This window comes from Heterodontus francisci, chromosome 11 (genome assembly GCF_036365525.1).
Source record: "Heterodontus francisci isolate sHetFra1 chromosome 11, sHetFra1.hap1, whole genome shotgun sequence".
Taxonomy (NCBI): Eukaryota; Metazoa; Chordata; class Chondrichthyes; order Heterodontiformes; family Heterodontidae; genus Heterodontus; species Heterodontus francisci.
The window spans coordinates 63,124,827-63,136,866 of NC_090381.1; the positions used below are offsets into that span (position 1 = coordinate 63,124,827).

Here is a 12,040-nt window from a genome sequence, read left to right on the forward strand (position 1 = left end):
AACATTGCCTACCATGGTTTGGATCTGCCAGTGACTCATAACGAAACCATGAGTTATTTTTCTTTCGTATCTTGTCACAACAATTTGCTTTGTTAAATGATGATTTTCTTTCATCCACTGACTGGAGATCTGAATTTAGATTTTTTGAAGAAATTTAAGAGAGAACAGATGAAGGATGACTTTGCTGGCAGCTTAGGATGGCCACCTAATTTGCAACACTCTATCCTACATTGCAAGGCCTTTGAGGTGGAGATGAAATGGCTGTTCATCCCCACCAAGAGCCAAGACCCCAGGAGGTTTAAGGGAACAGTTTGTTCTTTTTCTTTTAGCAAGAAGAAATACTGCTAACTACTATGCCTGAATGACTGAGTAACTGTCATGTGACAAGCCCATCCCCATCTGTTGTTTTAAGCTTGTGTTTCTCTACAGCAGCAAGGAGAAGCTTCTGGACTCTGACGTGCAGACTTAAGTGGGGGTCTCTCTCTCTCTCTCTCTCCATTTCAGTTTGAAAGTTTTCAAATCCTGCTTGTTGACTGACCACCTTTGCATACTTCGGCTACAATCAGAAATCATCTGCATCGCTGTCTCCAAGAGACCCACCAAACCAGTCATCTACCTCTTCAAGCTAAAAGCCTCAGGACCCTGAATTCAGCTAGAAGCCAGCCGAACCACCAAACCCCACAGACTGTATAACCTTTTTTTCTATGGACTCTACCTCAACCAATCTACCTTTCCCCACTCTGTAACGTGTGTGTGTGTGTGTGTGTGTGTGTGTGTGTGTGTGTGTGTGTGTGTGTGTGTGTGTGTGTGTGTGTGTGTGTGTGTGTGAAAATTGGCATGTAGTTTATTATTTTATTAGCTCGGTTTAGGTACAATAAAATTAACCTCTTCCTTTGTTAAACTCGAGAAAACATGTCCAATTGGTTCTTGTTATGATCATAGCAAGTAAGTAATCAAACACCTACTGAATTGACCAGTACATCCACTTTAAGAAAGAACTAAACCTGTCGTGAGGGAGAGGGAAAAGAGGGAAGCCCTTCGACCCCTCCTCACTTGACCGTAACCATCTGTTTAAATTATTACCAGCAGTACTTATTTAAACCATTTTCCATGCGGCATTCACACCAGTATAAATGAGTTCCAGCTAGTTCAAGCAGATGATGATATTTCGATTGGGTATTTTCCTTCCAATCTTCAACTTTTTTTTGTATATAAAACAGTCATGGTAGTGATTATTTTGTACATTTTGTTTTCAACTAGAGAAAAAACTGGATTCCAGTTCTTGTTGAGTCAAGAATAGAGCCTTATGTTTAAATGACCTTTGCAGTAGAGACACAAGTATTTATTTTCCTTCCACCCTGAACTTAACTGCTGTTTTACTTCTCCTATTCAATCTTTCTGCAAGACAGAGACTTCAATGCTTTCTTGTAGACTTTACCAATATCAGTGAAACTTAAACTGAACACCTGCCTAAAGTCATCTCTTCTTGTATAGTTGCAAATGAAATTAGTTACTTTCTTTGCTAATGATCCATTAGTAAGCCATGGCGAAATTATATTATTACTACTTTATTTTCTTCCTCTCCCTTAGGTCTTAAATGAATCCATTCCATCTTTGATTATCCAGCTGAAAGAACCCAGTTCTAGTGACTTCATCCTAAATATGTTAGTGGATCTAGTGGCTTCCAATCAATCTGTCCTAGATAATTCCATTGAAAATATGAAGGAAGTTGCTGAAAGTTATCCAACTCTGCTCGGACAAATTGCCAAGATTTTTGGGGTCATTGGCTGCATTAATGAGGTAAGTCCATGCAGAAATTCTTATTTTTCTTTCATAGTGTGCAGTTTGATTCTACCTGAAGGCCCTGATGAAAATAGGTTTTTTTTAATGTGAAATACAAGTCGAATACCATTGTACCTAAATTTACACTAATAGTAGAAATTATGAAAGTTAGACTGAGTAATTTGTTAATTTATTTAATCTACATTACATACTTCTTAAAAGGTACCAATAAGTACTTTATACGACATCAACAGAATTCAGTTTGTACTGAATTTCAGACGTTCAACCTTCGGATTGCCAAAAAGATATGTGTCAGGGACTTATAATAGTCATCACTCCAATTAGAGCTGCAATGTTGCATAGACCTTTTTTTTAAATAAAATCTCTCCATTTTAAACTTAATAACTATGAAAGATACTAATTAAACCAAATTCAACATCTAAACTGATTCCTGATTTAGACTTTTGGAGTAAGCCTGCCCTTTCATAAAATGTCACTTAAGTACTAGGCGGCGCAGTGGTTAGCACCGCAGCCTCACAGCTCCAGCGACCCGGGTTCAATTCTGGGTACTGCCTGTGTGGAGTTTGCAAGTTCTCCCTGTGTCTGCGTGGGTTTCCTCCGGGTGCTCCGGTTTCCTCCCACAGACAAAAGACTTGCAGGTTGATAGGTGAATTGGCCATTATAAATTGTCACTAGTATAGGTAGGTGGTAGGGGAATATAAGAACAGGTGAGGATGTGGTAGGAATATGGGATTCATGTAGGAATAGTATAAATGGGTGGTTAATGGTCGGCACAGACTCGGTGGGCCGAAGGGCCTGTTTCAGTGCTGTATCTCTAAATCAAATCTACTATAGAATTGGATCAATAACCTATCATTAGTTTCTTACTGTCATGGAAAATGATGGATGAGTGCTATGGTTGGAGCCATTCTGTGCTGTGCTCGGAAGATATGAAATCTGATTATGATCTTAAGCCAATGTTCCATGTCTTAAGGTTTATATCTATAATTTAATACATTGAAAAATACTTGTGTTTCTAAAAATGGAGCCAGAAAAATCAGGATCATTAGCTGTTTATGCAGTCAGCTATACAAACCATTTCAGAGATCAGAAGCAAGATATGGTTGTTAGCTGATTTCATTCATGGTTTGTAGAAATCACAAAACATTTTTACTTTACATTTCTTGTCAAATGTATATGTTGATCAGTCTGATGAATATCTATACAGGAGAATAGAATGCTCCTTTCCCACTTTATCATTCAGTGTTGGTATTGTTACGACCGAGGTGGGAGGAGTGCGCTGTTAATTCAGTCCCACTTCTCCATCGATCACAGCTTATCAATACATTTTCTCACTTACCGAAACAGCCAATTCGATACTCTATTTGACCCCGGAATAAAGCACACCAATCAGGTTTCTTTAATCAACAACAAAATTAACAGTTTATTAAAAAACCAAGTCTTAACCAATAATGAAATAAATCTATGTACAAATTGAGATATTAAAGCTCATTATTTTTTCCTAGCCCTCGTGTACAAGCACATACATTCAAAAACTGGTTAACCGGGTAAAAAAGGGATTTTGTTTTCAGCTGTTTCATAGGAATAAAAAAACTTAGACTGCCATGATCTGGAAGGAAGGAGGTTCTTTGGTTTGGTGAGGTGTCCTAAAGTCAAATAGTTGGATGCCACTCAAAGTCTTTCCAGGCGAGATTGATGAACAGTTTGTGATCGGTAGGCGTTCAAAGAACTTCAACGGTAGAAGGCTTCACATAGGTCTTCCAACAGGGCTGTAGCAACAAGGTGTCAGTTCTCACATTCGATGCAAAAGTCCTTTTTTTCAAAAGATGCAAGATTTCTGCAAATTCAGGGTTTCTCCAAAAATGCAGGAGGCAACAGTACCACTTCATACAAGCTTTTTCTTTTCAAGAGCAAAGATTCTTTACAGAGAGGTACTACTGGTTCTTCTTCTGATCTCCAGGCAGGCCACAATCAAATTCCAATTGCCTGCTTTACTCCAAACCCACTGACTTTTAAAGTTCAGAAATGAAACCAAAACCTTCCAGAAACAAGTCATATGTCAAATCATAAATTCTTTTTTGTCACAACAGAGGGTAGCTCTTAGGTCGAACCCCCTGCTGGTTTCATTGAAATTACCTGTTTTCCAGTTCTTGTTTACCAGTTCAACTTTTGTTGAACTTCCTTTCGAAAACCATAAAGTTCAGCTATCTCCCGATGTCTCAATGTCCACTAAAATCCTTTTCAGTTTTTAAAAATATAGAATCTCAAGTTTTAATACAAAAAAATGGAAAACCTCATAATATCAAATTCATATGGTCAGAGGTTGATCAGAAGAGAAATGATGGACCTGGTTGACAAAGGAATTCTGTGGATGTGATGTATTTAAATTTCAGCATGGCTTTTCATATTTTGACACACAAGCAATAGTCCACATGTCAGGAAGGCATGGAATAGGAAACAGGTTTCTGTGGTGGACTGAAAATCAGTTGAAGTAGAGAAAACAAAAGATGGTTGTGAACGTGGATCTGCATTGACATGGCAAAGTGCCACAGGTGCTGGAGCCATTGCTGTTTATAGGGTGTATAAATGATTTGGAGCTAGAAACCAAAGCAAGCAGAGTTTCTAAATGAAACCCAGTTGGAGGGAGTGAGGTTTCAAATAATAGGGACAAAGCAAACCAAATACAAAAGATCCAATTAGTTTGGGAAAAGTGGGATATACTATAAAGCCCCAGGTCAGCATAAGAAGAAAGACAATTTGCTCTATGAAGAAATAGAAATTGTATGTGAGAACAGGAAAATTATTTTAGTGGTAGACACCAATCAGCCTAATATAAAATAGTAAAACCTAAGTGGTGCAGAGTCAGAGGATGAAATTTTCCTGCACTCTGGGCAACGTGCTGGGAAGCAGGTGGGATGGCAAAATGGTGGGGGAACGCATTACTATGGAAGCCCAACATGATCACACCGCTGGTGAATTTTACCAGAGGCAGTAAGGCTGCTATGTGGAGACTGCGCTTCTCGGTGGTGGGCAGGCAATCGAGCCTGTTAAAGAGCCAATTATCAGGTATTTTCTGGAGGGTTTGAAATTTTACCAGGGTTGTACGTGAAGAACGGAGCTTCAGAGTCTCACCATCTATCATGAGGCGGGAGCAAAGTGGCAGATCAGTTGGCTGGTGTTGGCAGTCATTGCAAACAGCAGCGCTTCAGTGCAGAGAGTGCATACATTGTGGGAGTGACAAGCTGGAAGCTGAGCAAACTTGGCAAGCACAGTGGAGGCATACAGATTGAGTTTTGTCTTTGAGGTGCAACTCTGTATGCAAAGTAAAGAGAATGAGAGGCCTTGAGAAGTGTGCACTGCAAGTGACAATGGGTCTCATCCTCTCCAGTTTTGAGACCTCTAGTGAGAAGGAGCATGAGAAAGTGAGTGAGGTGCAGACACCAGCAGTTGGGCTTCAACACCCAGAGGGGCAGGAGAATCTTGAGGGTGGAAGGGTGTGCAGATGAGGGCGCAGAGGGGCATGCAACCAGCCTCGTCTGCACGAAAGACGCTACCCACCAGAGAGAATTTACTGATAGAGGCTCTGCTTCCTGCAGATGTTGAAGCATCAGTGGCGCCAAAGACTGCAGCTGTCGAGTAAGGTGGTTACTGAGCTGTGTGCCATGATGGAGGTGGATCTGAGCTCAATGGGAAGTGGTGGGCACCCATTGCCTGTGGCTGTGAAGGTCACAGTGGCACTGAATTTTTACACCTCAGGATCACTCCAGGGATCATCTAGAGATAACTGTGGGATTTCCCAGTCTGCGGCTCATCACAGAATTGCACAATTGTTACAGCACAGAAGGAGGCCATTCGGCCCCTCGTGTTTGCACTGGTTCTCTGAAGGAGCAATTTTCCTAGTGCCACTCCCCTGCCTTCTCTCCATAACCCTACACATTCTTCCTTTTCAGATTACAATCCAATTCCCTCTTGAAAGCCTCAATTGAACCTGCCTCCACCATACTCTCAGGCAGTGCATTCCAGATCCAAACCACTCGCTTCGGGAAAAGGTTTTTCCTCATATCGCCATTGCTTTTTTTGCCAATGACTTTAAGTCTGTGTCCTCTTGTTCTCGATCCTTCCACCAATGGGGACAGTTTTTCCCTATCGACTCTGTTCAGACCCCTCATGATTTTGAATACTTCTATCAAATCTCCTCTCAACCTTCTTTCTCCAAGGAAAACAGTCCTAACTTCTCCACTCTCTTTACATAACTGAAGTTCCTCATCCCTGGAATCATTCTTGAGAATTGTTTCCTCATGGCTATCTGCACCTGTAACCCACCAATCTTATGTACCACACTTCGCACATTCACAGACATGCACAGTAATCCTAATTTAGACTTTACTAATTTCTCCATTACTCTGAACACACCTATTAACCTACTATTATCTACTCTAGTGCTATGTGTCTCTCCCAGTATTCTGAGCACCTCTCTTATATTACCTCTTGGTTCCCACACCCCTGCCAAGTTACTTTAAACCCTCCCCAATAGCACGAGCAAATCGCCCATCAAGGAAATTGGTCCCGGCTCTGTTTTTTTTTATTCATTCATGGGATATGGGCATCGCTGGCTCGGACAGCATTTATTGCCCATTCCTAATTGCCCTTGAGAAGGTGGTGGTGAACTGCCTTCTTGAACTGCTGCAGTCCATGTGAGGCAGGTACACCCACAGTGTTGTTAGGAAGGGAGTTCTTCCAAGCCAGGATGGTGTGTGGTTTGGAGGGGAGCATGCAGGTGGTGGTGTTCCCATGCATCTGCTGCCCTTGTCCTTCTAAGTGGTAGAGGTAATGGGTTGGAAAGGTGCTGTCTAAGGAGCCTTAGTGCATTGCTGCAGTGCATCTTGTAGACAGTACACACTGCTGCCACTGTGCGTCAGTGGTGGGGGGAGTGAAAGTTTGTGGATGGGGTGCCAATCAAGCAGGCTGCTTTGGCTTGGATGGTGTCAAACTTCTTGAGTGTTGTTGGAGCTGCACCCATCCAGGCGTGGAGAGTATTCCATCACACTCCTGACTTGTGCCTTGTAGATGGTGGACAGGCTTTGGGGAGTCAGGAGGTGAGTTACTCACCTCAGGATTCCTAGCCTCTGACCTCTTTTAGCCATTTATATGGCTACTCCAGTTCAATTTCTGGTCAATGGTAACCCCCAGGATGTTGATAGTTGGGGATTCAGCGATTGTAATGCCACTGAATGACAAGGGGAGATGGTTAGATTCTCTCTCGTTTGAAATAGTCATTGGCTGGCACTTGTGTGGTGCGAATGTTACTTGCTACATATCAGCCCAAGCCTGAATATTTTCCAGGTCTTGCTGCATTTCTACACGGACTGCTTCAGTATCTGAGGAGTCGCGAATGGTGCTGAACATTGTGCAAGCATCAGCGAACATCCACACTTCTGACCTTATGATTGAAGGGAGGTCATTGATGAAGCAGCTGAAGATGGTTGGGCCTAGGATACTACCCTGAGGAACTCCCACAGTGATGTCCTGGAACTGAGAAGATTGACCTCCAACAACCACAACCATCTTCCTTTGCGCTCGGTATGACTCCAACCAGCGGAGAGTTTTCCCTCTGATTCCCATTGACTCCAGTTTTGTTAGGGCTCCTTGATGCCATACTTTGTCAAATGCTGCCTTATTGTCAAGGGCAATCACTCTCACCTCACCTCTTGAGTTCAGCTTTTTTGTCCATGTTTGACCTCAGGCTGTAATGAGGTGAGGAGCTGAGTGGCCCTGCGGAACATAAACTGAGCATCACTGAGCTAAGCAAGTGCTGCTTGATAGCACTGTTGATGACACCTTACATCACTTTACTGATGATTGAGAGTAGACTGAAAGGGCAGTAATTGGCTGGGCTGGACTTGTCCTGCTTTTTGTGTACAGGACATACCTGTGCAATTTTCCACATTGCCGGGTAGATGCCAGTGTTTTAGCTGTACTGGAACAGCTTGGCGCAACTTGTCCAGCCTGTGCTGGTCCCAATGTCCCAGGAATCTAAAGCCCTCCCTTTTGCACCATCTTTCCAGCCACATATTCAGCTGCTTTATCCTTTTATTTCTATACTCACTTGCTTGTGGTACCGGGAGTAAACTGGAGATTACTACATTTGAGGTCCCGCTTGCTAATTTCCTACCTTGCTCCCTAAATTCTGACTGCAGGACCGCATCCCTCTTTCTGCCTATGTCATTGGTACTGATGTGGACCACGACTGCTGGCTGTTCACCCTCCCCACTCAGGGGCTCTGCAGCCATTCAGTGACATCCTTGAGCTTGGCACCAAGGAGACAACACACCATCCTAGATTCATGTTTGCAGCCACAGAAACTCCTGCCTATTCCCCCAACTATCAAATTTCCTATCACTATTGCTCTTACAGTCTTTGTGCCCTCTGTACAGCTGAGCTAGCCATGGTGTCATGGACTTGGCTCTGGCTGCACTCCCCAGATGAACCATCACTTTCATCAGTATTCAGACTGGTTGGAGAGTCAGATACACTCAGGGGCCTCCTGCACTACCTGTTTGTTTCTTCTTGCCTGGTGGCCACCCATTTCCCGCTCCCTGCATACTCTTACGCTGCAGTATGACCACATCTATAAATGTGCTGTCCACGATGCTTTCAACTTCACGAATGCACTGCAGTGACGCCAGCTGCTGCTCATGTTCCGAAACCCGGAGCTCAAGCTGCTGCAACTGACAACACTTCCTGCACATATGGTTATCCAGTATACAGGAAGTGTCCTAGTACTCCGACATAGCACAGGATGGTGCAGCCATCCCATTCATCTGTCTATTAGTTAATAAACCTTGCTACCACAAATACACCTTACTACTACTAATAAACATTACTACTTAAAAATAAAAGAGAAAACTCACCAGCTTGCTCACTTCCCTTCTATTGGTGTCACTTAAATATAGGGAAGATGACTCATCAAAAAAAAAAAGAAATTTTTAATCTCCCAGCTCCTTCGATCAACTTCCTAACTTTGGAGAAAGGGAAACAAAGCTACAATACACATCAGATAATCAACTCATGGCCTGCCTCTGATGTCACAGTTTGATTCTTTTTTTCCTTGTCTCACTTCAGTTATCCCAGTCTGCTGCCCACTCCCCCTGGTCCGCTGCCCACTCCCCCTGGTCCGCTGCCCACTCTCTCCAGTCCGCTGCCCACTCTCTCCAGTCCGCTGCCCACTCTCTCCAGTCCGCTGTTCACTCCCCCTGTCTGCTGCCCACTCCCCCCCGGTCTGCTGCCCACTCCCCCCAGTCCGTTGCCCACTTCCCAGGTCTGTGTTACATTCCTGGGAAGCTGGCATGCTCCTTCATTCTAAGGCAGTGCCAGGTGCTCGAGCTTTTTAAGCTGCCCACATGCCTTTGAAGATGGATACTGGGTGACAAGGGCTACACATTGACAACATAGCTCCTTACTCCTGTGCAGAATCCCAATACAGATGCAGGGGAAACGTACAACAGCTGCCGCATGACGACAAGGGCGACCATTGAGCAGGCCATAGGCCTTCTGAAAATGAGGTACAAATGCCTGGATAGATCTAGTGGAGCCTTTCAGTATGCCTCCGCAAAGGGCTGGCATAGCATGGTGTGCTGTTCGCTGCACAACCTGGCATTACAGAGGGGAGAACCTTTGGACAGTGAGGACCTTCTAGAGCCTGATGCCTCCTCCTCCTCCGAAGAAGAAGATTTCGAGGGGGCTGCAGATCAGATGAACAATGGCAGTGGCCTGAGGGACCGCAGGCAAGGCACAATGACATAGGTGCCAGGGAGGCTCGCAAGTCACTAACACAGGCACGTTTCTCATGCATCTTCCTTACACGTCCATGTAAAAAATGAAATCTTCTCCCTCCTATAGCTCTATTGATCTTTCCTTGAATGCCCTTAAGATTGCATTGGCCCATCAAGGCATCAGGCCAAGGTATGGATAACGCATTGATCTTATGCACTCCAGACCTTTCCATCACATTCTTACCAAGACCACTCCAGTTGTTAAGGAACCAATAATGCAGAAAAGAATAAGGAATCATTTTGTGATGTAGCAGATTACATTTCATTGCACACATTTAGGAAATAAACCAAGTGCAGCTAAGTGGATTTATGCGTGCACTTGTGAGTGCTCCCACATTGTGCTCCCCCTGCACAAGCAGCTGATGTGGAAGCAGGCTGCTTTACCTCTGTCCCATTGCTTTCCATGACCATGGTGGTTGTCCTCTGGTTGTCTGTGGCCTAGAGGGCCCCAACACATGGAGGCCCTCCTGCACCTGTGCAGAAGACACCTCTGTCTTTGTGGCATCATGAGGGGTAGGTGTCATGGTCAGAGGAGTTGAACACCCATGGTCCATACCAGGAGCACCTTGAGAGGAGCCCCCAGTGACTTCTGGCAGCTTTTGCTCTACCCCTTCAGGGCACGCTTGTCCCTCCCTGCTCACCTGAGAAGCATGAGCACCTGGTGAGGGCTCCAGGCAGCTCGTGCTCCTCTCACCCAGACATTGCTCTACAGAGCTCATGGAAGAAGTGATGGCATGCAGGTCAGTGTGCAACTCCTGCATCCAGTGGATGGTATGCTGGATGTGGCTGTCGATTAGCTTCATCACTCTCATGTGGAGGAGGCCATGTGTGCGGTGGAATGCTTTGACAGAATTGTAAAGACGTCTCTGGGGAAGAGTGACCATAATATGATAGAATTTTACATTAAGTTTGAAACTGATGTCGTTCAATCCAAAACTAGGGTCTTAAATCTAAACAAAAGAAGCTACGAAAGTATGAGGGGCAAATTGGCTGTGGTAGATTGGGAAACTGCATTAAAAGGTATGACAGTAGACATGCAATGGCTAGCACTTAAAGATTAATACATGGTTTACAACAAATTTACATTCCTTTGCGGCACAGCAATTCAGCAGGAAATGTGATCCAACCTAACAAGAGAAGTTAAAGATTGGAAGGAAGAGGCTTATACAATTGCCAAAAAACTAGTAAGTCTGAGGATTGGGAGCATTTTAGAATTCAGCAAAGGAGGACCAGAAACTGATAAAGAGAAAAAAGAATATGAAAGTAAACTAGCGAGAAACATAAAAATGGACTGCAAAGGCTTTTATAGGTTTGTAAAAAGAAAAAGATTAGCAAAGACAAATGTGGATCCATTACAGGCTGAGACAGGAGAATTTATAATGGGGAATAAGGAAATGGCAGGGAAACTAAACAAATACTTTGGGCTGAATTTTAGCAGCACACTGCCATTTTCGGCGGCGAGCTTGAAAATGTGCGCGGTGCACGCACACACGAGACATGCACCATGATGCCGCTGCAGCAGCTCATTAGCATGGAGTGGGCGGAGCCCCCGCCCTGATGACGTACAGGAGGCAGCTGCTCCATCGCTGGCAACGACTTCCGGCAGCACCGTGAAAGCACTGGTGCAATTTTTAAAGGGCTTCAAGCTCTTAGAAGACATTTGAATTTTTAAAGTGATAATGTCAATTGTCACATGAAAAAAATGAGCGAAGGCCCTCTTCCATCCCCTCAATGACATAACCAGGTTTCAATTTCCCTCTCACCTCCCGAAAGCAATGTTTTGCCGGTCCCGACCTTTCACCCCCAAACATACAGATCTTTGCCCTTCATCCCCTTCCCACCATCCCCTCAGCCAATTGAAACAGTTTTCACCACTTCCGGCCCTGAAAATTTCAGTCCTCCCCTCCCCAGTAGTGTCACACCTCAGATCTCCAAACAGAGACCCGAAAGCACAGGAGATCCGGCCAGCGACCAGACTACCTGCGTGGGACAGGCATTGGGACCAGTTATTTCTATTTGCATGCATTAGCCTTTATATATTAAAATAAAGGCTCCTCCGCCAAGCGCTGGGGGGGGGGGGGGGCCACACCGAGGTCTCGCCGCCGCTGGTAAAATGTGGTGGGGCCTTTCCAGTGACGGGGTTCATGGCGGGCCTCTCCCGGAAGAATTTTCCAGGCACCCCCGCTATGACCCCCAACATCGGAGGGCTGCGAAAATTCAGCCCTTTTTCTCAGTTCTCACAGAGGAAGATACAAAAAAACCTCCCAGGAATATTAGAGAACCAAGGGACTAGCGAGAATGAGGAACTGAGAGAGATTAGTATTAATTAAAAAAAAGTAGTCCTGGAGAAATTAATGGGACTGAAAGTTGATAAATCCTCTGGACCTGATGATCTACATCCCAGA

General features: G+C 44.4%; 1 protein-coding gene across 6 annotated transcripts in view; it reads left to right on the top strand.

Moving 5' to 3' along the window:
* The window catches only part of veph1 (ventricular zone expressed PH domain-containing 1), a 261,339-nt gene that overhangs the window by 93,642 nt on the left and 155,657 nt on the right, over positions 1-12,040 (top strand). For 5 of the 6 annotated variants that reach the window (XM_068042199.1, XM_068042201.1, XM_068042203.1 and 2 more), the window contains one exon: positions 1,591-1,800. The exons of the other annotated variant lie outside the window; for it this stretch is intronic. In XM_068042199.1, the coding sequence (XP_067898300.1) occupies positions 1,591-1,800 (210 nt within the window). The remainder of the gene's footprint in view (positions 1-1,590; positions 1,801-12,040) is intronic. 6 annotated transcript variants of the gene reach the window in all.